The 23,296-nt window shown below is 44.4% G+C and overlaps 1 protein-coding gene across 1 annotated transcript in view; it reads left to right on the forward strand.

The window, feature by feature from the left end:
• Positions 1-19,450, forward strand: part of LOC308360478 (band 4.1-like protein 1) — a gene marked incomplete at its 5' end in the record, with an annotated part of 32,042 nt that extends 12,592 nt beyond the window's left edge. The window contains 15 exons of the mRNA XM_080832409.1: positions 1,357-1,444; positions 1,761-1,928; positions 3,315-3,412; positions 4,902-5,077; positions 5,971-6,176; positions 8,407-8,445; positions 11,280-11,435; positions 15,351-15,401; positions 15,855-16,208; positions 16,539-16,964; positions 17,997-18,056; positions 18,176-18,268; positions 18,351-18,431; positions 18,617-18,733; positions 18,983-19,450. Coding sequence (XP_080688535.1) covers positions 1,357-1,444; positions 1,761-1,928; positions 3,315-3,412; positions 4,902-5,077; positions 5,971-6,176; positions 8,407-8,445; positions 11,280-11,435; positions 15,351-15,401; positions 15,855-16,208; positions 16,539-16,964; positions 17,997-18,056; positions 18,176-18,268; positions 18,351-18,431; positions 18,617-18,733 — 2,113 coding nt within the window. The 3' untranslated portion in view covers positions 18,983-19,450. The remainder of the gene's footprint in view (positions 1-1,356; positions 1,445-1,760; positions 1,929-3,314; positions 3,413-4,901; positions 5,078-5,970; positions 6,177-8,406; positions 8,446-11,279; positions 11,436-15,350; positions 15,402-15,854; positions 16,209-16,538; positions 16,965-17,996; positions 18,057-18,175; positions 18,269-18,350; positions 18,432-18,616; positions 18,734-18,982) is intronic.
• Positions 19,451-23,296: the final 3,846 nt, after the last annotated feature.

Genomic DNA, 23,296 nt, shown 5'->3' on the forward strand with positions numbered 1-23,296 from the left:
GATCGTCCTTAAAGCGGCAGTAAGCAGTTTTAGTGTAAAACTAGCGTGCTTACTGCCTAGAAGACCTTGAAAACACTAGTTTAACTGGGCCAGAACTGAGCCATAACTGAGACAGAACTGAGACAGAACTGAGCCAGAACTGGGACAGTACTGGGCCTGAACTGAGACAGAACTGGGACAGCACTGGGACAGCACTAGGCGATCGTTCTTAAAGCGGCAGTAAGCAGTTTTAGTGTAAAACTAGCGTGCTGACTGCCTAGAGGACATGCAGAAACCTTGAAAACACTAGTTTAATTCAATTTAATTTAATTCAAATAATACCAAAACAATTACATTGTCTCAAGGTGCTTGAGTAAAAACTGGCTAAAAGCTTGCTAGCATGCTTTAGCAGCGGCGTCTGATGAGAATACCTGTCTGTGTTGTTCTGTTGTTGTGGATGAGAGCGTCTGGCTAATGAATAGATGTACAGTTGCTGCTGGAGGCCAGTGGTCATTTACCCAGAGTAGAGAGTGTGAATTAAACACACACACACACACACACACACACACACACACACACACACACACACACACACACACACACACACACACAGAGCAGAGAGTGTGAATTAAACAGTGCCATTGGTTTGTCAGAACAGGGTCACGCGTGAAGTCTCCATCGCTCCAGGGGGGGATGTCGTAGTGGGGTCACCCCAAATCTCCCCCGATGTCCCATATTTTTATGCTGACCCACAAAATGACCATAAACCCTTTATCCTCAGCGAGTTTTTTGTTTTAATCCTAGTCCTGACCCCACCAACCCAAAGCACACACTGGAAACAAAGCATCAAACCCACATGACATGCAGCATAGCAACAGCCTATATTGCAATGAAATATTGCTGTATGAAATATTGAAACCTCATTTTAAGTACCCACAGGAACCTTGATAGGACAAATATTTTTTGTCTATTGAATCGCAACGTGTGTTTAGGGTGAGGTCACTGGAAGGCCTTCATGATATTAAAACCTCTAATTACTGGATCACTTCAGCACATTGCACTTCTGTCTTGGGTGGCTGGACGGGAATAGACTCAGAGCACACACACACACACACTTACACACACACACACACACACACGCTCACACTCACACTCACACTCACACTCACACTCACACTCACACTCACACTCACACTCACACTCACACACACACACTCACACTCACACTCACACACAGAGACACATACGCAGTCCTGCAGACAGACCCAGGAGAATAGACAGAAACGCACCAAGTAACTCCCAAAGCAAGCAGTCCACTGGTATAGCGCCTTCCTTCTGTTAAGACACCCTGTGATTGTGGCATCTGTTGCGCTGTAGGGGGATGACTCCTGCAGAAGCTGAGATCAACTTCCTGGAAAACGCCAAGAAGCTGTCAATGTACGGCGTAGACCTACACCAAGCCAAGGTAGGGGAAGACCGATCTCATCACACTCCACCGCAGCTGTGATCTAAGGTGTATGGCACCTCACATCACACACACAAACATACATACAACATACACACACACAAGCACATACACACACACACACACACACACACACACACTCACACTCACACTCACACTCACACTCACACTCACACTCACACTCACACTCACACTCACACTCACACTCACACTCACACTCACACACACACACAAAAAACATTTGCCTCACACAAACACACTTAACTGTAATTGTTTCACCCTCACCTCTCTCCGTTCGCCCTGTGCATGTTCGCAGGACTCTGAAGGCATCGAGATCATGCTGGGGGTGTGCGCCAATGGGCTGCTCATTTACCGCGACCGACTCCGGATAAACCGATTCGCCTGGCCCAAAATCCTCAAAATCTCCTACAAACGCAGCAACTTCTATATCAAGATACGGCCTGGAGAGGTAGAGAAAAGCAAGGTCTTTCACAAAACTTTCAGCCATTCTTACAGTTATTGATTTAAAAAAAATGCTGCATGCTGTTTCTAAAGCCTGGATTGTGGGGCTAGGTTTGTTTTGGACGGTAGAGGGATAATGAAGTCAATAGAAGCCGAGGCTTGGGGTCAGGGAGCTTAATTTTCTCTGACGTGTTGGAGAGACACAAACATCATCTCTTCACCCAACCAGGCGTTACTGCACAGACACTTACCCCATAGAGAAAATGCATGAATGCATGCCATGTTTACGAAGCACTTTGTTTCATAGTTCTGATCAGTGCTATACATGTCATTGAAAATGAAGACATATGGTGTAATATATGTTATGCATGATATTGACACGTTGTTTTTGATTTGTTGTTGTTGTTATTGTTGATTTGTTGTTATTATTGTGGTTCTTCCACTTTCGTAGCGCTGGCAATGAAGTTCCAAAAATGGCAGCCATTTGGCCGATTATTAGTTTTCCGTTGAGCTCCTCTTCTGGGATGTATTTGCACAGCCTCCTCATGTTTAACCTCGTCTCAAAGACGCAGAGATTAATTGAAACATTCTCCTTGCGGAACTAATTCGTTATTTTCACAAACAATTAATGGGGTTTGCTTTTGAGTTTTCTAGCCCGGGCTGCTCTTGCCGCCTCTACTAAAGGCAGAGAGAGAAACTTATCCGCATGGTGGGCAGGCAGGCCACTTTTTAAAGGCGTTGTCTTGTGTGTGTGTATGTGTGTGTGTGTGTGTGAGTGTGAGTGTGAGTGTGAGTGTGAGTGTGTGTGTGTGTGTGTGCGCTCCTGTTTGTGTATGTGTGTGTATGCGTGTGTGTGTTGGGGGGTTGGGTGCTGTCTGTGCTGAATGGTGACTCATTTCGCTTGTTCTGGTGTTCAATTCCTAATGTGGATATCAGCAGCGCCACACAGTACACTCAACGCCCTCAGCCTCCTCCAAAAGCCCTAGAAATAGAATAGAAATGTGCTGAGAACCAAATTGGATGGGAATATTTGTCCTCCTGTCTCAACGGCATGCCTTAGTAATAAACATTAGTACTTTAATTCTGACATCAGAGCATGCTAATATAGTATAGCTAACTGTATATAATGATGATAATGATGATAATAATAACAACGATAAGCCACAAATGCTGTACAGAAAGCATACAGAATAAACAACAACAATACCAACATATCACTGTCCTCCTTGTAGGGTTAGTGTGTGTGTGTGTGTGTGTCTGTGTGTCTGTGTGTGTGCTTGATAGTGCTTCACTGACACCAGTACTTCACAGAATTTTACATGGAGCACTCACTCCCACTGTCCTGCACCCCCTCCCCCCTCCCCCCTCCCCCCTCCCCCCTCACCCTCCTTTCAATGTACACCACCAGTATGAGCAGTTTGAGAGCACCATTGGCTTCAAGCTTCCTAACCACCGAGCTTCCAAACGCTTGTGGAAGGTTTGCATCGAACACCACACCTTCTTCAGGTAGGGAGCAGTCACTCCGCCACCGGGTGCAAGCATGCAAACTGCTGTGTCGCACGTGACGTAGTCGAACAGGAACACAACACAACACTGCACTGATAAACAACACTGCACTGATAAACAACACTGCGCAGAAGAACAACATTGCACTGATAAACAACACTGTATTGATAAACAACACTGTATTGATAAACAACACTGCATTGATAAACAACACTGCATTGATAAACAACACTGCATTGATAAACAACAATGCAGTGATAAACAACACTGCAGTGATAAACAACACTGCATTGATAAACAACAATGCAGTGATAAACAACACTGCAGTGATAAACAACACTGCATTGATAAACAACACTGCATTGATAAACAACAATGCAGTGATAAACAACACTGCAGTGATAAACAACAATGCAGTGATAAACAACACTGCATTGATAAACAACACTGCTATGATAAACAACAATGCAGTGATAAACAACAATGCAGTGATAAACAACACTGCATTGATAAACAACACTGCTATGATAAACAACAATGCAGTGATAAACAACAATGCAGTGATAAACAACACTGCAGTGATAAACAACAATGCAGTGATAAACAACACTGCATTGATAAACAACACTGCTATGATAAACAACAATGCAGTGATAAACAACACTGCAGTGATAAACAACAATGCAGTGATAAACAACACTGCTATGATAAACAACACGGCATATAATCCTTGGATTGATTTTCTATTTGTCCTCTTTGTCGCTACTGAATCTGAGGGAAAACTGTAGAGTTAGTTTAAGGAAATATTACTGTGTACAGAATAAAAACTTTAATAATCACTGTAAGTGAAGCAAATGTTACAACTATCAGTAGAGTATAATTAACATAGAAGTAATTGAATGCAGTGATAACTTTCACACTAATTTTCCAGTGGCCTCTTGGGTTTGTCTTGCATTCAGCTCTTAGGGCGTTATTCCTGTTTTATATGTGTCACCACAGTATCATTGTTAGTTTTTAATTAGATTGTAGAGCAGAATGTAAAATATTAATAATCAGTGGAAAACACTACATTGACACTCTGTTATCTACATATATCCTAACCGAAATCCTATTATTAACTATATGTAAAAAAAAAAAAAAAAAACAGTGTGCCAATACTCAGTTTCTCAGTTCCTTAGAACCTCACACTGTGCTGTAGTAACTGTTCTATGCACTGTGTTGTTGTCATAAGAACACTGTGATATGAAGTGTGGCAGAGGTATGTTTATAGGGTTAGAGTTCATATAGTTATATATATATCTATAGTTTATAGGTATTTTGTTACTGGTTGTCGATTTGTGAAAAATGGAATGCCCCCCCCCCCCAACTCAATTTCATATGCCGTATCAATGCAACAATGTCCTTTAGCAGCAGCTGGAGCCTCATTGGCTTAGCTGGAGCCTCATTGGCTTAGCTGGAGCCTCATTTGAAGAGCTTTTCTCCACCACAGGCTGGTGTCTCCCGAGCCCCCGCCCAAAGGCTTCCTGGTGATCGGTTCCAAGTTCCGGTACAGCGGGCGCACCCAGGCTCAGACGCGGCAGGCCAGCGCCCTGATCGACCGGCCCGCGCCCCAGTTTGAGAGGTCCATCAGCAGGAGGTACCTGCTGTGCCGCAGCCTGGATGGAGGTAGGGCTCTGGGTCGCAGATGTACCGCACACACACACAGACACACACACACAGAAACACAATGGGGGTAGGGCTCTGGGTCGCAGAGTACCGTACAGACACACACAGACACACACAGACACACACAGACACACACAGACACACACACACACACACACACACACACACACACACACACACACACACACAGAAACACAGAAACACAGAAACACAATGGGGGTAGGGCTCTGGGTCGCAGAGTACCGTACAGACACACACACACAAACACAATGGTGGTAGGGTTCTAGGACACAGATGTACCAGACACACACACACACACACACACACACAATGCTGCTGGGAAGACTGGTCCTTAGACCGGTGGGACGGTGTGGACTGTCTGTGGACTGTCTGAATGTATGTTTTTTAATAGACACAGCTCTACTCATATAAGGCCATCTTCTATAAGAAGGATAACTCACCCCAGTGGCTTGAAACTACTCTCTACACATTTTCAGAATCAGAATCAGATTTTATTGGCCAAGTAAGTTTGCACAAACAAGGAATTTGACTTGGTAAAGTGGCTCTCAGTGTGCCTACACACAATATACATCACAAAACAATACAATACAAACAGTGCAACGGTCTAAGAATTTTAGACTTTTCAAATCCCGGTCGTTAACGTCGTTAATATTTTCCTCCTATGCAACTGTCTCTTTGAAGTCAACAGCCTATCTACTACTCTCCGACTAGGAGTACTTATATGTTATGTTATGTTTTGTTATGTTATGGTAGTGTGGTACGGTGTCCTGACCTAAGAATTTCAGTGCGACTCCAGTCCGACTCTGTTGTTCTGTGCATCTGACAATAAAAGACTTGACTTGACTACACGTCTCTGTCACTGTCCCACTCAGCGGCCACTCTTGGGGACAGTATGGACAGGATGTCCCAGCACAGCTCCAGCGGACGGACCCCCATCCCCTTACAAGACGACCTGGACCAGGAGCTGGAAGATGACGCGTACCCAGAACTGGATCAGGATCCGGATCAGGACCAGGACCAGGACCAGGAGCGAGTGTCAGAAGACGCTGCCCCTGCTGGCAAGGGAGTGGAACTGAAGGTGAAGACGTTTGGGGGTGGTCTGACGTTTCAACACGGCGTAACTGCGATTATATTTAATCAGGCTTTTCTCTTTAACAATAAGACCAGTTTATTTTAGTACAGACGCGTTTCGGCCTTACGCCATCGTCAGTGTGATGGCGTAAGGCCGAAACGCGTCTGTACTAAAATAAACTGGTCTTATTGTTAAAGAGAAAAGCCTGAGAGTGCGGTTTTTATTCTACTAATAGTTAACATTCTTTTACTCGCACCCGAAAACGCATTTATATATTTTTTTTTTAAGTAGAGCGCGCCTATCCCTACTAATTATATTTAATCAACCACCGTCCCCACCCTGGTCGCATAACACTCACCTTCTTAGCAACCTCTCCCTGGAGCCTTTGATGATAAAATAGGAGAGGCTAAGAATGAAATCCCTTATGACATTTCAACTCCTACGCTCCCTTCTTCCATACAAGACTTTAACGCCATACCTATATTTGGCAAATGAAGAGTAGACAGGCCCCTTTACTTTCAAGGGGATTTGGAACAAACAACAGAACAAGTAAAAATATGAAACCGTTAAAATATTCAACATCCCTCGGGGGAGAGAAAACACAGCATTCCAGCCCGTAGTTAATATTTATTTTTCTCGTTTAATGTTTTTAGTGCTTGGGATTCACTGCTCTGCCTTGTTCAGCCTTCCCCTGAAGCTGTGTTTATTCAACACTAATTATTATCAGCCAAAAGCAGGTGTGAAAGAGCGTCTCTCTGACATCTCCCACAATATTTATTTACTCCATTGGGTTTAGTCAGTCTTATATTACCTACTTGTGCTATCTCCTATGGTTCATTTCAGCTTGTCTCTCTGGGAAAGTGAAGCAAATGTTTGGGTTGTTAGAACAGCGGTATGCACATGGAAGATGTAACTGAATGCACTAAGCTCTTAGACTAGTGTTTCTCACTGTCAACCAAAGTTGATGATTTTGTAACATGTTTCAACACCTGGTTTCTCGCCTGCACACACAAACACTCCTCATTCAGTGCAAGACGTTCGAAATTCAGAGTTCATAGATTGGTCAAGGTCACGGTCACAGTTTGTCACAGTTTGTCACAGTTTGTCTTGTCTCAGACGAGAAAAACAAACACACACTGCAGTCCCCAGTAGACAAAACATCTTAATGTTAACACCTGACTATGCTATGCTAACACCTGACTATGCTATGCTAACACCTAGTATTACTGTCACTTCTCCTTTCCCGCACTTGCTTGCATCTGACTCTGCAGTTGTCCCACCCCCTGGCACAGACTTCTCACCCATCTATCTAATTTCCTGTCTCCCCTGTAGTTCCTGGAGTAGAGCTACTAATGCCGTCTCGTCGCTTCTTCTCCCTTAATCTGTACTTTAACTGCACCTTTCCTCAGCACCCCTCCCTCACAGTGTCTCACTCTAACTTATATCTTTCCTCTCTCTCTCTCTTTTCTTCTCTCTCTCCTCCTCTCTCTGTCTCCCTCCTCCATGTCTCTTTCTCTCTCTCCTCTCTTCCTCTCTCTTTCCTCTTCTCTCTCTCCTCTCTCTTCCTCTCTCTGTCTCCCTCCTCCATCTCTCTTTCTCTCTCTCTCCTCTCTTCCTCTCTCTTTCCTCTTCTCTCTCTCCTCTCTCTTCCTCTCTCTGTCTCCCTCCTCCATCTCTCTTTCTCTCTCTCCCCTCTCTTCCTCTCTCTCTCCTCTTCTCTACTTTCTCTCCCTATCTCTGTCTCCCTCCCCCATCTCTCTTTCTCCTCTCTCTCTCTCTCTCTCTGTCGCCCTTCCCCATCTCTCTTCCTTTCTCTCTCCTCTTTTACTCTCTCTCTCCCCTCCTTTCTCTCCCTATCTCTGTCTCCCTCCCCCATCTCTCTCTCCCTCTCTGTGTCTCCCTGCCCATCTCTTTCTCCCTCTTTTTCTACTCTTCTCTCTCTCCTCTCCTCTTTCTCCTCTCTCTCTCTCCCTCTCTCTGCCTCCCTCGCCATCTCTCGTTCTCTCTCTCTACTCTTCTCTCTCTCCTCACCTCTTTCTTCTCTCTCTCCCTCTCACCCCCATCTCTCTCTCTCTCTTTCTCTCTACCTCTCACCTCTTTCTTTTCACTCCTAATATTTCACATGTAATCCGGCTTCTTCTTCTGACACCTAATCCATCTATCGCCCCGGCCTCTAATTGCTACTTTCTCTTCATCCTAAACCCCCCCCCCCCCCCACACCTCTCTTGGCTCACAGACGGAGGAGGCTGACTCTCCAATAGACGCTAAGGCAGAGGTATATTTCCTCCTGGTGACTGTCGTCTGTCTGTCTGTCTGTCTGTCTGTTTTGTCGGTCCTTGTCTGTCTCTGTCTCAAACCCATCCTCACACACACACACATCCCTCTTCATCCAGGATGACGGCTGCCCAGAGGTTTGGGATGTGGCTGTGGACAAATAAGAAACCCCATCCCTGTATTACCTGAGTGTCTTTTAGATTTAGTGTCTAAACTGAGTAAAGGAAACGATTGATACATATATATATTTACATTTATATTTTGTTCCTTTTATCCAAAGTAACGTACAGCACCGTATAGTCATACATTATATTAGTATGTGTGCTTTATGGTTGTTATAGCTTTACATTCTCAAATAGTTTTTGTATCATATATTTGGGTTCAACCTCGATTTTACCAGAGGTTACACCAGTGTCAGTTCGGTTTCTATTTCATGGACTTATTTCTATTCTATTTTTATTACAGTTTCAGTTTTAGTAATTTTAGTTTAGGACAAAAATTGCTTAGGTGGGGCGTGATAAATAATGTTCTTATAATGGAAGATATCAACATTTAATAACTAAACCTAATTGATGTATACATTATTCAGTTTAGAAAAAAACATTGTTGATGCGCTCCACAGCCAATCAAATTACAGCCCCTGAAGCACTGTGTTGATTATACAGTAGCTGTTGATTGCCGGTCCGGACCACTGTGTTTGTTTCCCATTGGTGAGCCCGGACTGCAAACAGTGATTGGATAGCTTGAGGATTGTGAGGAACAAATCATTGAATTTGACAAAAAAAGTATGGAATTGGAATCGTGGACTGGACCGTTAATAAACACAAACAACCTAATATTTCAAACAATATGTCAGAGAACTTCCAGCTGTTAATTATGCTCATTACGCACGCTCTGTCTCACTACATGATTTCTCACTGTACAGACACCTGCCATCTTGAATGAGAATGATGTCTGCTGTTTTGAGACGTTAAAAACGATTATTCTTTGTTTCTTCTTATTTTATTTGTATTTAATTTTTTGGGGGAATTTTGTAAGCCTTTTTTATGTATACATTTTAGTTCACTATACTGTAACAACCCTAGTGTGCTCCGTATTGAACCCATAGCCTTTGTGTAGTCAAATGATTAATAATATATCTATCCAGATCTAAACATATATACTGTATACATATATATATATATATATATTCATCCTTATTAATGTTTTATATAAGTTTGAACACTGAGTCATAGTTTTTACAGAATATATGATACTGTAGCGGAGACCATGTGCTGCTGAGTTCTCTTGAGTTGCACCTTTTCATCTTTCTATTGTCCCAGATAGTCCTTTGATTTCCCCACCTCACGGTCTCATTGATGTTTCATTATCAGCCTTAATGTGTGCCTCGTTGTCAGAGCAGAGCGGAATAAATCAAAGTTGCTGTCTCAGAAATAGGACACACTTGCTGAGGGAAAAAAAATGGTAATGTTTTTTTTCTAATTCGGGAGTGTTAAGTGTGGCTGTTGTGCTGCTGTTGATAAGGAGGCTTTGTCCTCGTGCTGAAGAGATGCTAGCGGGCATCTCTCAGTCGAGGGGTTTTCTCCACTGCACCACTCTGCACTGCCATGATTGCGTGTGTGTGTTGATTAGCTCCATTGTTGGCGTTAATGTCTGTCCGCGTCGCTGTTCGGAGGGTCGTGAGAGGCGGACTCTCTCTCTCTCTTTAGTTGTCTGTTTGTCTGTCTGTCTGCATCTCTGTTCCGTACGTAGTAGCTGACCGTGGGATGAATCCAGCACAGGTGCGTTCAGATTTGGCAAACAGAGGTGAACGTCCGAGGTGAAGTCAATGCGAACGGAAAACTGCTTGAAACGATAGTTTGGCAAACGTTCACCTTTGTTTGCTAATTTGACCGCACCTCTGGCGTGAGTGTGGGCCGGACGTGTTCAGGAGTCGCCTGCTGTCTGCTCATGAGCGCCACATTGCCTGTCTTACTGTGTGATCTCACCTGCAGTGCTCTGCCTCTCTGCTTCTGCACCCCCTCTCTTACACCCCCCCCCCTTATCCTGCACCCCCTCCTGTCCCCCTGCTGCACCCCCCCCCCCCCCCTCCTCCCGCCCGCGTCTCCCATCCTGCTCCTGCTCCTGCCTGCGTCTCACTCCCTCCACCGCACCCCCCAGTCGGACCAGGATGTAGCCCAGCGTCCCAAACAGGAGGTACTGGTTGTCCCGCATTCACAGGCAAGGTCTTTGTGACCTGAAGTCCTCTGTGTCTCATACTCTTTGCGTATACTCCACACATGATGCACTGTGTACTGTGTCATATCAAGAGGTGGAAGGTTCCAGAATTGTGTGCCCCTTTTGTGTGTTCGTCATTGCTAAAGCATGTGTCACAGACAGTGTGGTGAACGATTCATTAAATACCTTATTTATGTTTAAGCGGTTTCTTCCACTTAAACAAAACGTGGTTTTGTGTGAGTGGTACTGGCACCTACACATATCATTGAGTTTGGCATGTATATATTTTCCGCTTAGCTTATCACAAGCTAGCTGCAAAAAAACTGTTGTCTCTAAAGACGTCAAAGCATCATTGTAATCAGTGTATGCTTCCAGGTGAACAGCCACCCAAGCGTCTCGTTTTGCCTTGTCTGTGACATTCACCTCTCCCCTGTCTCTGCTCTCCTCTGCTTTTACTCACCTCACCTCTCCCCAACTCTCCTCTGGCCATTTCTCCTCACCCTAACTCTCCTCTCCCCATCTCTCCTCTCCTCTCCTTCTCTTCACTTCTCTCCTTCTCTTCACTTCTCTCTCTTCTCTCCTCTGTGCTCCTCTGCCTCCACTGTGAACCCCATGCAGCAGCAGTTCCTGGACAAGCCGGAGGACGTGCTGCAGAAGCACCAGGCCAGCATCAACGAGCTGAAGCGGGCGCTGCGGGAGCCCAACAGCAAGCTGGTCCACCGGGAGAAACGCCCGTCCAGCGCCTCCCCCGGCAGCACCCCCGAGAGGAAAGCCGTAAGTGAAAGTGAAAGTGAACGTGAAAGTGAAAGTGAAAGTGAATCTATGGCAGAGGTGGTATAGACACACACACTCTGAATTCCACCTCTGCATTTGACGTATCCAGGGTAGTGACACACACACAGTGAAGTGAAGTTACACTAACCCCCGAGAGGAAAGCCGTAAGTGTGAGAGAGGGTCAACGGGATGAACTCCGGCTTGTACGAGCCGCCAGTCAAATGATTAGTATATATATATCCAGATCTAATCTAGTGTATATATATATATATATTCATCCTTAGTAATGTTTCATATATGTCTGAACACTGAGTCATAGTTTTTACAGAATATATGATACTGTAGCGGAGACCTCGTGCCGCTGAGTTCTCTTGAGTTGCACCTTTTCATCTTTTTATCGTCCTTGAGAGAGGGTCAACGGGATGAACTCCGGCTTTTACGAGCCGCCATTTAATCTTGGGAAAAGACGTTCTAAATATGACTGTAAAACAAATCCGGGGCTGGTTCTGCAGTGGCTGCCGTGGACACTACTGCTGGGAGAGTTCCCTCTCCCCCAGGGCGAAGGCAGTTAACAAGCACACTCAAGCACAGTCACGCGGTCCATACCAACCGGTAATGTAATTGAAGGTCAGAGGAGAGGGTGTAGCTATCTCTACCAAATGATGGCTCGATGACTGATGTTATAAAAAACCTTTGCTTTTATTAATCTGTATGACACACGTTACTTATAACACCGTAAGAGTTTGACATCTCTTTTAGTAGAGCAGCAGCCTCGAACTTTTAATAATGAACTAACTGCCAGTGACTTTCCAGCGGGCAACCCTTTCATCTCAAAACATCCAGGTCACATATACAAAATAAAAGTCTTTAGTTTAACAAAATACAATTCTCAGTATCTAATATTTAAGGTCCTTTGTACCACATTTGGCATAGAAAAATATTAAATTCCGCACTGGATAAACAGCCTCATCTGCAGAGGGTTTCATAGCTTTTGCAGGTGGTCAACATTTAAATGGCAACATGTCTGTGCAGTAGAACTACTGTAGAGTCACTATATACAAGTACCTTTGCTTGATTTTAGCAGTTTATGTTATAAACAGGTTCGTGTTTTCTGCAATATGGTGACCATTATTTAACTATCATCAGAGCATGCTACATCAAGTAGCACACACAGGTCATTGAATCTGTTCACTTTATATTAACACATAGGCGTCTGAGGAGTCCATGTTGATTGAGAAGCAAGATGGTTGCCAGAGAGACCTGGCCCTCGTTTCAAATGAGGAAATGAGCAAGACATCTTCGATTGTAGCTCTGTCGGTAAGCCACCCCTCTGGGGATAGAGAGGCAGACTCTCTAAAGGCCAAAACCTCACACAGAGACGAGGCGGAAGTGGATGGCAAAGCAGTGAAAAGAGAAACTGACAGAATCCCATCAACAAAGGACTCAGAGAGAACCAGAGTCGACAGCCCTGACGACTCTTTGCCGGAGTTTCAAGCGCGGGGAAAACAACATGGTTATGAGCCGACGCGAAACTTTTCGATAGAGAGTGGCGTTCGTGCAAATGGTTTTTCTCAATTTTCCACGGATGGAGTTTTGATGGGGAAGAGGGAGGGAATCGGAGGTGCGAGCAGCCTGCGAAGGAGAGAGAGCGCGGCGGCGGAAGAGGAGAGGAACCAGATACCCATATCAAAGGACGGGCCGGGACGTGGGAGAAACGAGGCTCAGTCTGGATCGACAAAGAGAGCTCCTTTGAAACCTGTGAGATCAAAGAAGTGCAAAGTCAACAAGGAACCGACTCCACAAGAGCAAACAGAAGATGCGAGACGAAATCCTCGAACAACCGAGGCCTCCGAGATGAAGACGGCCAGCGAAGGGCCATCGTTCGACTCACAGAAGGTGCAGCTTTACCGCTCTTCTTCGGAGCATACTAACTCTCATTCCAATTCTGAGCGCGGTGCCTCTTATAAAGATAGAGGACTGACTTCTAATGGTCACCACCCAGCAACCAGAGGCCTCTCACACTACGGACATCGGGACATACAGGACCTTAGAGGTGGCTTCTCGATGAGCTTCGGCACCGAAGATGACAAGCTCCTCTGTGAAGATCAGGTCCAGGTTTTCAATGTCTTCTACGGCTCTAAGTTCTCGGCCTCTGACCAAATGGCGCCTCTGCATTCTGCGATCCTAGGGCAGAGAACGAGAGAACCGGACCTCACCACGCGCAACAACAACAGACTCCAGAAGAACTCCAGTATGGTAAAGCCCAAGAGGAGACCAGTGGTAACTGCTTGGCATCTGCTTGTTCAATCACCGGAACTAAAAGCATCGCATGAACGCTGCACATCCATACTCTCCCGATTTTGCATTTGTCACCTGAACACACAACTGCAGAGCATCCCCCCACTCACCTATTCAACAGGGGGGTAGAACAAATCTAAAGCCTGTTGTATCTACTTAACCCTGGCAAGGGCCCCAAGGATGTGAGGCTTTATTTCTGCACTGGTTTGAGTCTGATCAGTGGGTGAGGCCTCCATCGGCCTCGCCCTCGCCTCCAGTCCTTCCCTCCCTTTCTGCCCAGCAAAGCATCCGCTTGCCACATTATAGACGCCAGTAGCCCCCTCTGCATAATGCTCATTGCTTAAGCGTCTGGCTTGTACTCCTCTAACTTTTCTGCTTTTACTCACAGAGCTCCCCTCCAATCTCCGACATCCTCTCTCTCTCTCTCTCTAGTGGCCGTAGTGCTGTCAGGGACTCACATTTGATGGCCTTGCAAGGAGTTAAATGCCTTTTGCACTACCCAGTACACAAAATGCTGCTGCTGCTGCTGTTGCTGCAACCTTGAAAAATAAATCAAAAAGAAAGAGGCTTATTCAAGTGAGAATATCTCAAATGAAATGTCACATGATTTGCTCAATGCATTTAATTGGCTCCTCTGTTGATGATTCTGCCAATCAAATCCAACAGTGATTCATTTGATGTGAGAGTGGTTGCCATGGCATCATTTTTTATAACACGCAGGCAAAATAAAAATAAACAAAAAAGAAAAGAAAGCTTTGGAACTGGCGCCAACCCAGCCATGTTTCTCAAGGGTAGGAAATGCTTACCTTTCTGGAAGGAAGCCCAGTAAATGTCAGCTCTTGAACTTCTCCAGGCCTCTACATGGGCTACTTAATTACGTCTGGCAATGCCAGAAAGACAGTGCTTAATAACCTGAAATAATGTTTGGCCTTCAGTTCCCTATGTGGTGCTTCACACTTGACGAACCTTGAGAGGGTGATGCGTTCTCTCCGCATCCCATGCGGACCTAGAGAGGGACAGCTGACTGTAACAGGTCCCAAATGTTCATCTGCCACTCTGCTGTTTGGAGAACCCCATCTTTCAGACATCATCACCATGACAACCATTGTGCCCCAACTCGGTTGGACCCCCCATGTCCAAGTCCGAGAGGCTACTGTATGACTCGATGCTGAAGATGAAGGAGTGTCTGCAAAACAGTTTCTGTTTAGCGTTTGTGCATTGCCATAGTTCCATGATATGCTGATGAAGGCTACTTTGCACAGCTCACGGCTTGCGTGTAGGGTGCTTAGCAGTATGTACTCATTAAGAATGTACTCATTAAGTATGTACTTATTAAGTATGTACTCATTAATTATGTACTCATTAAGTATGTACTCATTAATTATGTACTCATTAATTATGTACTAATTAAGTATGTACTCATTAAGTATGTACTCATTTAGTATGTACTCATTAAGTATGTACTAATTAAGTATGTACTCATTAAGTATGTACTCATTAAGTATGTACTCATCAAGTATGTACTCATCAAGTATGTACTCATTAAGTATGTACTCATTTAGTATGTACTCATTAAGTATGTACTCATTAAGACCGCTACTCTTCACTGTTCCGTAGGAGGCGGCGGCCACCCCTGCCATTCACACGGAGGTTCTAGCGGAATGTCAGGTACCTCTTTGGCTTTTTTTCCCTTTCTTAACTTAACCTCCTCTGTTGTGTTTTACTTACTTCCGGCTTTTCCCTTTTATCTCACTCATTAGTCATCGTATTGACTCACACGATTCTTTGTGTTTTACTTACGTCTGTCTTTTTTTTTGTATCTGATTCATTAGCCATCATATTGACTCACACAATTCTTTGCGTTTTACTTACGTCTGTCTTTTTATTTGTATCTGATTCATGAGTCATCATATTGACTTATATGATTCTTTTGCGTCTTAATTACCTGTGGTTTAAAAAAAAAATCTGATTCCTGAGTCATCAGATCGACTGATACGATTATTTTGCATTTTACTTATCTCGGTTTTTTTATAAAAAAACCCAAAATCTGATTCATGAGTCATCATATTGACTCATGTATAATTCTGTTGTTTCAGTAGTAATTCCTCTTGTGTCCTGCAGGGGGACCTGTGGGAACGACGGCTGGGCTCAGTCTCCGAGGACGACCCAGAGCAGGAGATGCTCTACGCCAAAGAGACTCACCTCGGCATCGAGCGCAAGTGCTCCAGCATCACGGTCAGCTCCACGTCGAGCCTGGAGGCCGAGGTGGACTTCACGGTGATCATGGACCTGCAGACGGGCATGGAGGAATTCTCCAGGGGCATGAGCGAGCTGGGCGACAGAGACATCTTGCCTGAGATGGGGTACGCAGATTTGTCCGACATGCCGCACAGCAGCGCTGCGTGGATCATGGGAGCCGAGAAGATCGTGCTCCCGGACGAGTTCCCCGCTATAGGGCCTCCCAAACGCCCCGAGGTAGACCATCTCCTTTCTCACTCTGCGACCAGGATCACCCCCTACTGGACAGATGCATGACTGTGTGAATCTGTGTGTCCAGCCAAGTATGTGACAAACATTCCATTTTTATTTTCAAATTTGTATTTCAACTCATTTTTATTTCAGTTATTTCATTTCCGTTATTGTATTCCGTTATAAGTGCTTGCTTTTTGTGTCCGTGTACTTTATTTAAACTCTGTGTGTTATCAGACTCATCTTTTCTCTCACTCACAGCTGCTTAAGAATGTAGGTATTAGCACCGCATGACTAACTCTTATTTTTATCCCAATGTGCCATCTTCCTCTTAAGCCGTTTGTGCCCAAAAAGGCGCCGCGCACCGCGCTTGCTCAGCGGGCCAAGAAAGAGGCCGCTGAGCTGACCTCAATTCAGGTGATGAAGAAAGAGACCGCAGAGGGGACCCATCTCCCTCCTCGACCCCTCAGCAGAGAGGGGACCCATCTCCCTCCCCAACCCGTCAGCAGAGATGGGAGCCATCTCCCTCCCCGACCCGTCAGCAGAGAGGGGACCCATCTCCCTCCCCAACCAATGAGCAGAGAGGGGACCCATCACCCTCCCCGACCAATCAGCAGAGAGGGGACCCATCTCCCTCCGCGACCAATGAGCAGAGAGGGCAGTGACATTGTCCCCCCTTCCCTGAGGAAAACCGATGTCAAGGTCGAGACGCAACCCAATGGGTCAGAGGTCACCACCACCATCATGGAGTTCACCGACCAAGTAAGAATCTGTTGTGTGATAAAATATGCAGTAACACATATAACGCATAAATACTGCTATCACCATCACCTGTACACATACAGTATACTATTTTATTACCTGTACACATACATTATACTATACTATTACCTTTACACATACATTATACTATACTATTACCTGTACACATACATTATACTATACTATTACCTGTACACATACATTATACTATACTATTACCTGTACACATACATTATACTATACTATTACCTGTACACATACAGTACAGTATACTATATTTTTACCTGTACACATTCAGTATAATATATTATTACCTGTACACATTCAGTATACTATATTATTACCTGTAAGCATTCAGTATACTATATTATTACCTGTAAGCATTCAGTATACTATATTATTACCTGTACACATACAGTACAGTATACTATATTTTTACCTGTAAGCATTCAGTATACTATATTATTACCTGTACACATACAGTATACGTTGGTGGAACGACCTGCCTAGCACTACCAGAGCAGGGGCGTCCCTCTCTACCTTCAAGAAGCTCTTGAAGACCCAACTCTTCAGAGAGCACCTCCCTTCCTAACTGGCACCTTGGCTTAACCTGCACTTAAGCAGTAACAGGCCCGCACTTCTTTTTTTTCTTCTTTCTATGTCGTTTTCTATTTTTTTTTTTTTTTTTAAATAAGCAGTATTTATTGTTACACCAGGTTTTTAATGCTCTTAGCTTGATTGTTCTCTCCCTTGTACGTCGCTTTGGACAAAAGTGTCTGCTAAATGACTAAATGTAAATGTAAATGTACTATACTATTACCTGTTCACATACAGTATACTATACTATTACCTGTACCGGTGTTTGAACAGACAAGGCAGTTGGATGAGATCATGCGCTGAAACTGAATGAGGCTCATTATCTCACATAATCCCATTCAGAGAGATTACATCTAATCTGGATCAATCTCACGGCTCCCGTCTCTCAGCCGTGGCACTTTGCAGAGCTCTCACATGTTCCCTTTCATCCCATAGGATCACAGGGGGAGTGGAATCAGAGAGGCGTCTTACTCAGTCACAGAGAGCGGATCACCGGTGAGTAGACTGAGAATGGATTGAGAAAACAGCGGCTCCTTGTCTGTGTTACCTCACATCATGTTAATGTGTTTAAATAAAGAAACTGTGGGTACAATGCATGTGTTTGTCTGAAACAGATCAATATTGGCACTTTTGCCAGAGAGGGGTCAGGATCTCCACTCATTGTGACAGAGAATGTGACATCAGCGACCACCACCCATGTAACCAAGGTAACGCCATGTGACAATATCATTGAAAGTTAAATGAGTTCACTGAAAGTTGAGTGTCAAATATTCAGTTTTTATTTTGCAGACAGTCAAAGGAGGCTACTCAGAGACAAGGATTGAAAAAAGAATCATCATCACTGGAGATGATGATGTAGACCAGGATCAGGTGGGCCTGGATGTGTTTTTTTTTTTTTATTTGATTTGTCTCTATATTTTTTCTTCCGCTGGTTTGTTTGTTTTATATATTTATTTAAGGGCTATGAAATCAGGACATGTTTTTTATTCATCCGAAGGCTTCCAGCGGCTCGTCCGTGACTCATTTTCGTTCCCACTGCTGTTCTCCCTCCTCAGGCACTCGCCATCGCAATAAAAGAGGCGAAGCAGCAACATCCTGACATGCTGGTTACCAAGGCGGTAGTTGTCAGGGAAACCGAATCTTCCACTCATGATCCGCACGAGGAATTTTAGGTACGGATGTCAGTCATAAGTGCTCCTTTTGATATCTGTTCAGAGTTTGACAGTTTTACTTTTACGTTACATAAGCTTCAATGTGATAAATACAGACAGCCGTAAATGTTCAGGGCAGCATGTTACATATAGTTAATTAATAGAATATGTTATTGGGAGCAAAGTGTTACCTGTGTACCTGCACTCATATTCTGACATATTGGTTCCATTCTAATTGTCGTAGTTTGTGCTTATTCTCGCTTCCAACAGACCTAGTCCTCTTGGAACCTGCTCAGAAGAATAGTCCTACTGTGAATCTACTGTCTTTAACTACTGCCAGTCGGTCCTGGATACTACACTCCGAAATCTCCCCCTTCTCCCACCAGGGTCTGCGTGCGTACGTGTCTCCAGGGCTGCTTCTGACACCTCTACATGCAGAACCTTGCCTCTCCAGTTTCACACTCAGAGGCGCTAAAGACTCTGCTTGCCCCTGGAGCTCATACTTGCTATGCCATTACCCTTCTTCTTCTTCTACTCCGCCCCAGTCTTGTTCTCTAGATGGTTTTACTCCCTGTCCACTGAACTGAACTAACGTTAGAAAAACATTCTGAGCAGTTTATTTGCCTGGATCTATCTGTCTTACATTACACCATAAAATCATAGATATTTGCTGTAGACACTGACATCAATTATGACGAGTGGTTGCAACCGTTTATTTGGTTATCTGGGAATATACGTTTGACTCACTGATGCTGGAAAATGTGAACTGTAGGCAAGATCAATGAATAGAATAGGTCAAAAATGCCTGTTAAAAGATATGTGTATGTAATGCATTTTTTTAAATGTGAAGGAAAAAAAAAAAGAAGATGATTCTGAAAGTGCACACATTTGATTGCATGTAGTAGGGCAGCTTTTCTTCTGTGGGGAAAAATCGTGCTTTCACCTCTCAGTTTTAAGCTCTGGACGAGCCACGTTGGACGAGAACGAGAAAACCAGCGCACATGGATCGCTGAACTCATCCATGTCACACGTGGTGCAACCTAGCACGGACGGCACAGACCAAAACACACCTGAAATACAAGTCTGTCCTATTAGTGTGGGTGATGCACAGCTGTGTCCAAGCGTCCCTCGGCACTGGCCGTCTGGCTGGGCTGCTATAACGCACCAGTGCTCTCCCCCGTTTCCGAGGAACGCTCTCTTTCGCGCGATGAAAATATCTCAACATCCAGATGATGGGCTGAGGCTGAGGGACAAGGAACACGCTGTCCGGTTCCGCAGAAGTGGAACATCAGATACCGAGGCGGTTTCCTTGGAGATTACTTAAGAGCTAAGAATCCACAAGGACCGCTCTGCCTGCCCGGGGGGGACACCAGCCTTGGATGTTCAAAAAAAGGGAGATCTTTGTCTACTTACTGTTTTAATGAAAACCGTTGAAACGCTCTGAAAATTCTGGAATATTTTAGGATTACTTTTTTTGGATAGATGATCGTGTAATCTTGTTAGTTTTATTCAGAGGGTGAATATTGTTGGAGACATATACTCTGAGCTTGTTGAGTGTCTGAATTGATTTAATATACATATGCATACAATTTCCAGTGCAAAATAAGAAATTAATAACTTCACGAATTAAGTCGTTTATGATGGAAACTCTTATGTGCATGCAGTCGTTAACTACAAAGAGCTTTAAGTTGCCCAAAGTTACAAGCGATGCTTTTATTTTCGTGTAAACTCTGACGTCTGACACATCACAGTGGGAAATGGGAAAGATTTGCGTCTGAAGTCTGGTAAATCAAGGCTAGAGAAAAAACAAAACAAAAACATTTTTTTTTTTTTACAAAGCAGTGGACTGTGAAGGACAGTCTAAAATCACTGTCGTGATGTCACTGTACATAGAGCGTTGTTACATTAAGAATCCATCATCTTTGTAATCTTAGCATTTCGTTTTAAGTATTTTCACGAGGAAAATCATTGATGCCATCTCAGAAATGCTGAGGAAGAGAAGGTCAATCAGTTTGTTCATTCTGATCTAGGAGTCCACGAGTGATAGTCTGTGAACCTTTGACTGGTTTGTTTCCTGTGCGTAGAGCTGGCCTTCGACCTTTGACCTTTGACCTTATCCTAACCTGTGATTGATGTCTGGACCCGTAACTGTTGAAGTGAAGCGCCCCTGTGCGATGCTGTGTGACCCTGTGCCATGCTGTGCGCCCCTGTGCGATGCCGTGCCATGTGATGTCTGTACGAGAGTACGGGCCCTTACCCAAGACGGGTCATTCCTACGCCATCTCATCTGGTTTATTCTTTTTCTTTTCTATTCCTCTCTAATGTGCCGGAATTCACAAGGAATGCCAACGAGACCATCAGCATAGTTTTCTCCCCTTGATGGTCTTGCTGATCTCTGTGAAGACAACGATGATGATGATGATGATGGTGAGATGTACCGTTACTGAAATGTGTTATATAAAGGGGTCTGTGAAGTGTGAATGACTAGAGTATATAGTACCCTAATGCCCTAGCAGGTTTTAATTGCACTGGGGTTGAAGTCACTGTCTTGACGCCTTTCAGTGCCAGCCAATGTTATTTTACAGAACGCTGACTACTTCACACACACAACTGGGCGGGGCTTTCATGCCTGGCAAAAAATAAATAAAAAAAAAAGTCTTTCTTTAAACATTCCTTTTTTTTTTTTTACAATCGTCCGACTCTTTCTCATTGCTCTGTGTGTGACCTGTACAGTGTATCTGCCCTTCCTCTAGATGATCAAATTAATAAATGAGTCCATACACTTCATGGGCGAAGACAGTGTGTGGTTCGTTCCTGAATGTGGTTCTTCCTGAGGTTCTTTGTTTTCAAAGTGTGGTTCTGATTCCCCTGTTCTCTGCAAACAGATCACTCTTCTCAATGATCAATCGAGTTTAAATAATAAATGTTAATACTGACTGCATTTAGTCTTGTCCATTGGTTTGAACTTCATGTGAGGGGCATAGATGTGACAACACATGAACATTAGTCATGTCCTGCTCTCTTGTGGCCAATGACGGAACAGCAGCTGTAATACTACAAATGTGGAACATGTAAACTGACTGTAAACTCCTCATAAAATTAAAATGGCAGCCACCATCTTAGTTTTTTTCTTTTGCTGAAGCAGTAACAGAAAAAGGGAATGAAACATAAACATACTGAACAATCGTCTTCAAATCACTTGAAGAAAATGGCAACAGATATTCATACAGAGGGATCTTTTTTTTTCGACACAATAACATCAACTTTGCCTGCAACATAAACAGGACACATGAACTTTACTCACATTTTGTTTATTTCTTTCAGTAAAAAGTCAGTTGATTCATTCAAATTCTCTTTTTTTCCAAGCCATGTTTCACAGCCAGCGCATGCTCAACAGCGAAGGACTCTTAAAATAACATGTAAGCAATATCGAAAAAAAAAATAATAATCACTGTCACTGCCAAGCGCAGTGTTCGTTTGCAAAACCAACTTGCACAGTTCACTGTTTGCTGACCGGATCGAAGCCTGGAGAACATGAGTGGGAGCCACACACAAAACAACGCAGTGTGTTAAATCATCCCAATGATCATAATACCAAGAATGTCTTCCAAAATATTAACAATACCAGTCATCGAAATGATAACGATCAATAGCAATACACTTAAGGCTCTTTAGGGGTCCTGAGGATTTCATCAAATGTACATAGTGGCTGAAGTGAGGGGCACGCTCTAGTACTAGCACTTAGCATGTAGTAGCATGTAGCTAGTAGCATGACTTAGCATGATGACGGGCATAGTGGCTGAAGTGAGGGGGTACGCGCTAGTACTAGCACTTAGCATGATGACGGGCATAGTGGCTGAAGTGAGGGGCACGTGCTAGTACTAGCACTTAGCATGATGGTATAGTGGCTGAAGTGAGGGGCACGCGCTAGTACTAGCACTTAGCATGATGACCGGCATAGTGGCTGAAGTGAGGGGGGCACGCGCTAGTACTAGCACTTAGCATGATGACCGGCATAGTGGCTGAAGTGAGGGGCATGCGCTAGTACTAGCACTTAGCCTGATGACCGGCATAGTGGCTGAAGTGAGGGGCACGCGCTAGTACTAGCACCTAGCATGATGACCAGCATAGTGGCTGAAGTGAGGGGCACGCGCTAGTAGTAGCACTTAGCATGATGACCGGCATAGTGGCTGAAGTGAGGGACACGCGCTAGTACTAGCAGTTAGCATGATGACCGGCAGGCTTACGGGGAAGCTGGTGCCACAACATGGCCGAGGGGAGTTGGGGAAGGGGAGTTGTTACAGGAGTGATGTCTTTCCACTTACAGCCAGGGGGTGGGGTCGAGGGGGAAAGGAGGCCAGGCCTGGAGCCAAGGAGGCTAGTAGCACAGCCGTGGGGAAGGGCTAACGGGAAACAGCAGCCCTAATGTGTACTGCAACAGCTCCAGAGGAGACAAATGGAGGAGTGGAGAAGGCTGTAAAGAGGAAGCGGCACAAATATGTTTTCGCCTCTGTGACCTGGACGATCAGTGGACGGAAAGAAACAGGTCAGAGGTCACAGGTCACACAGAGGTCACATAACAGA

This window comes from Sprattus sprattus (genome assembly GCF_963457725.1).
Source record: "Sprattus sprattus genome assembly, chromosome: 2".
Taxonomy (NCBI): Eukaryota; Metazoa; Chordata; class Actinopteri; order Clupeiformes; family Clupeidae; genus Sprattus; species Sprattus sprattus.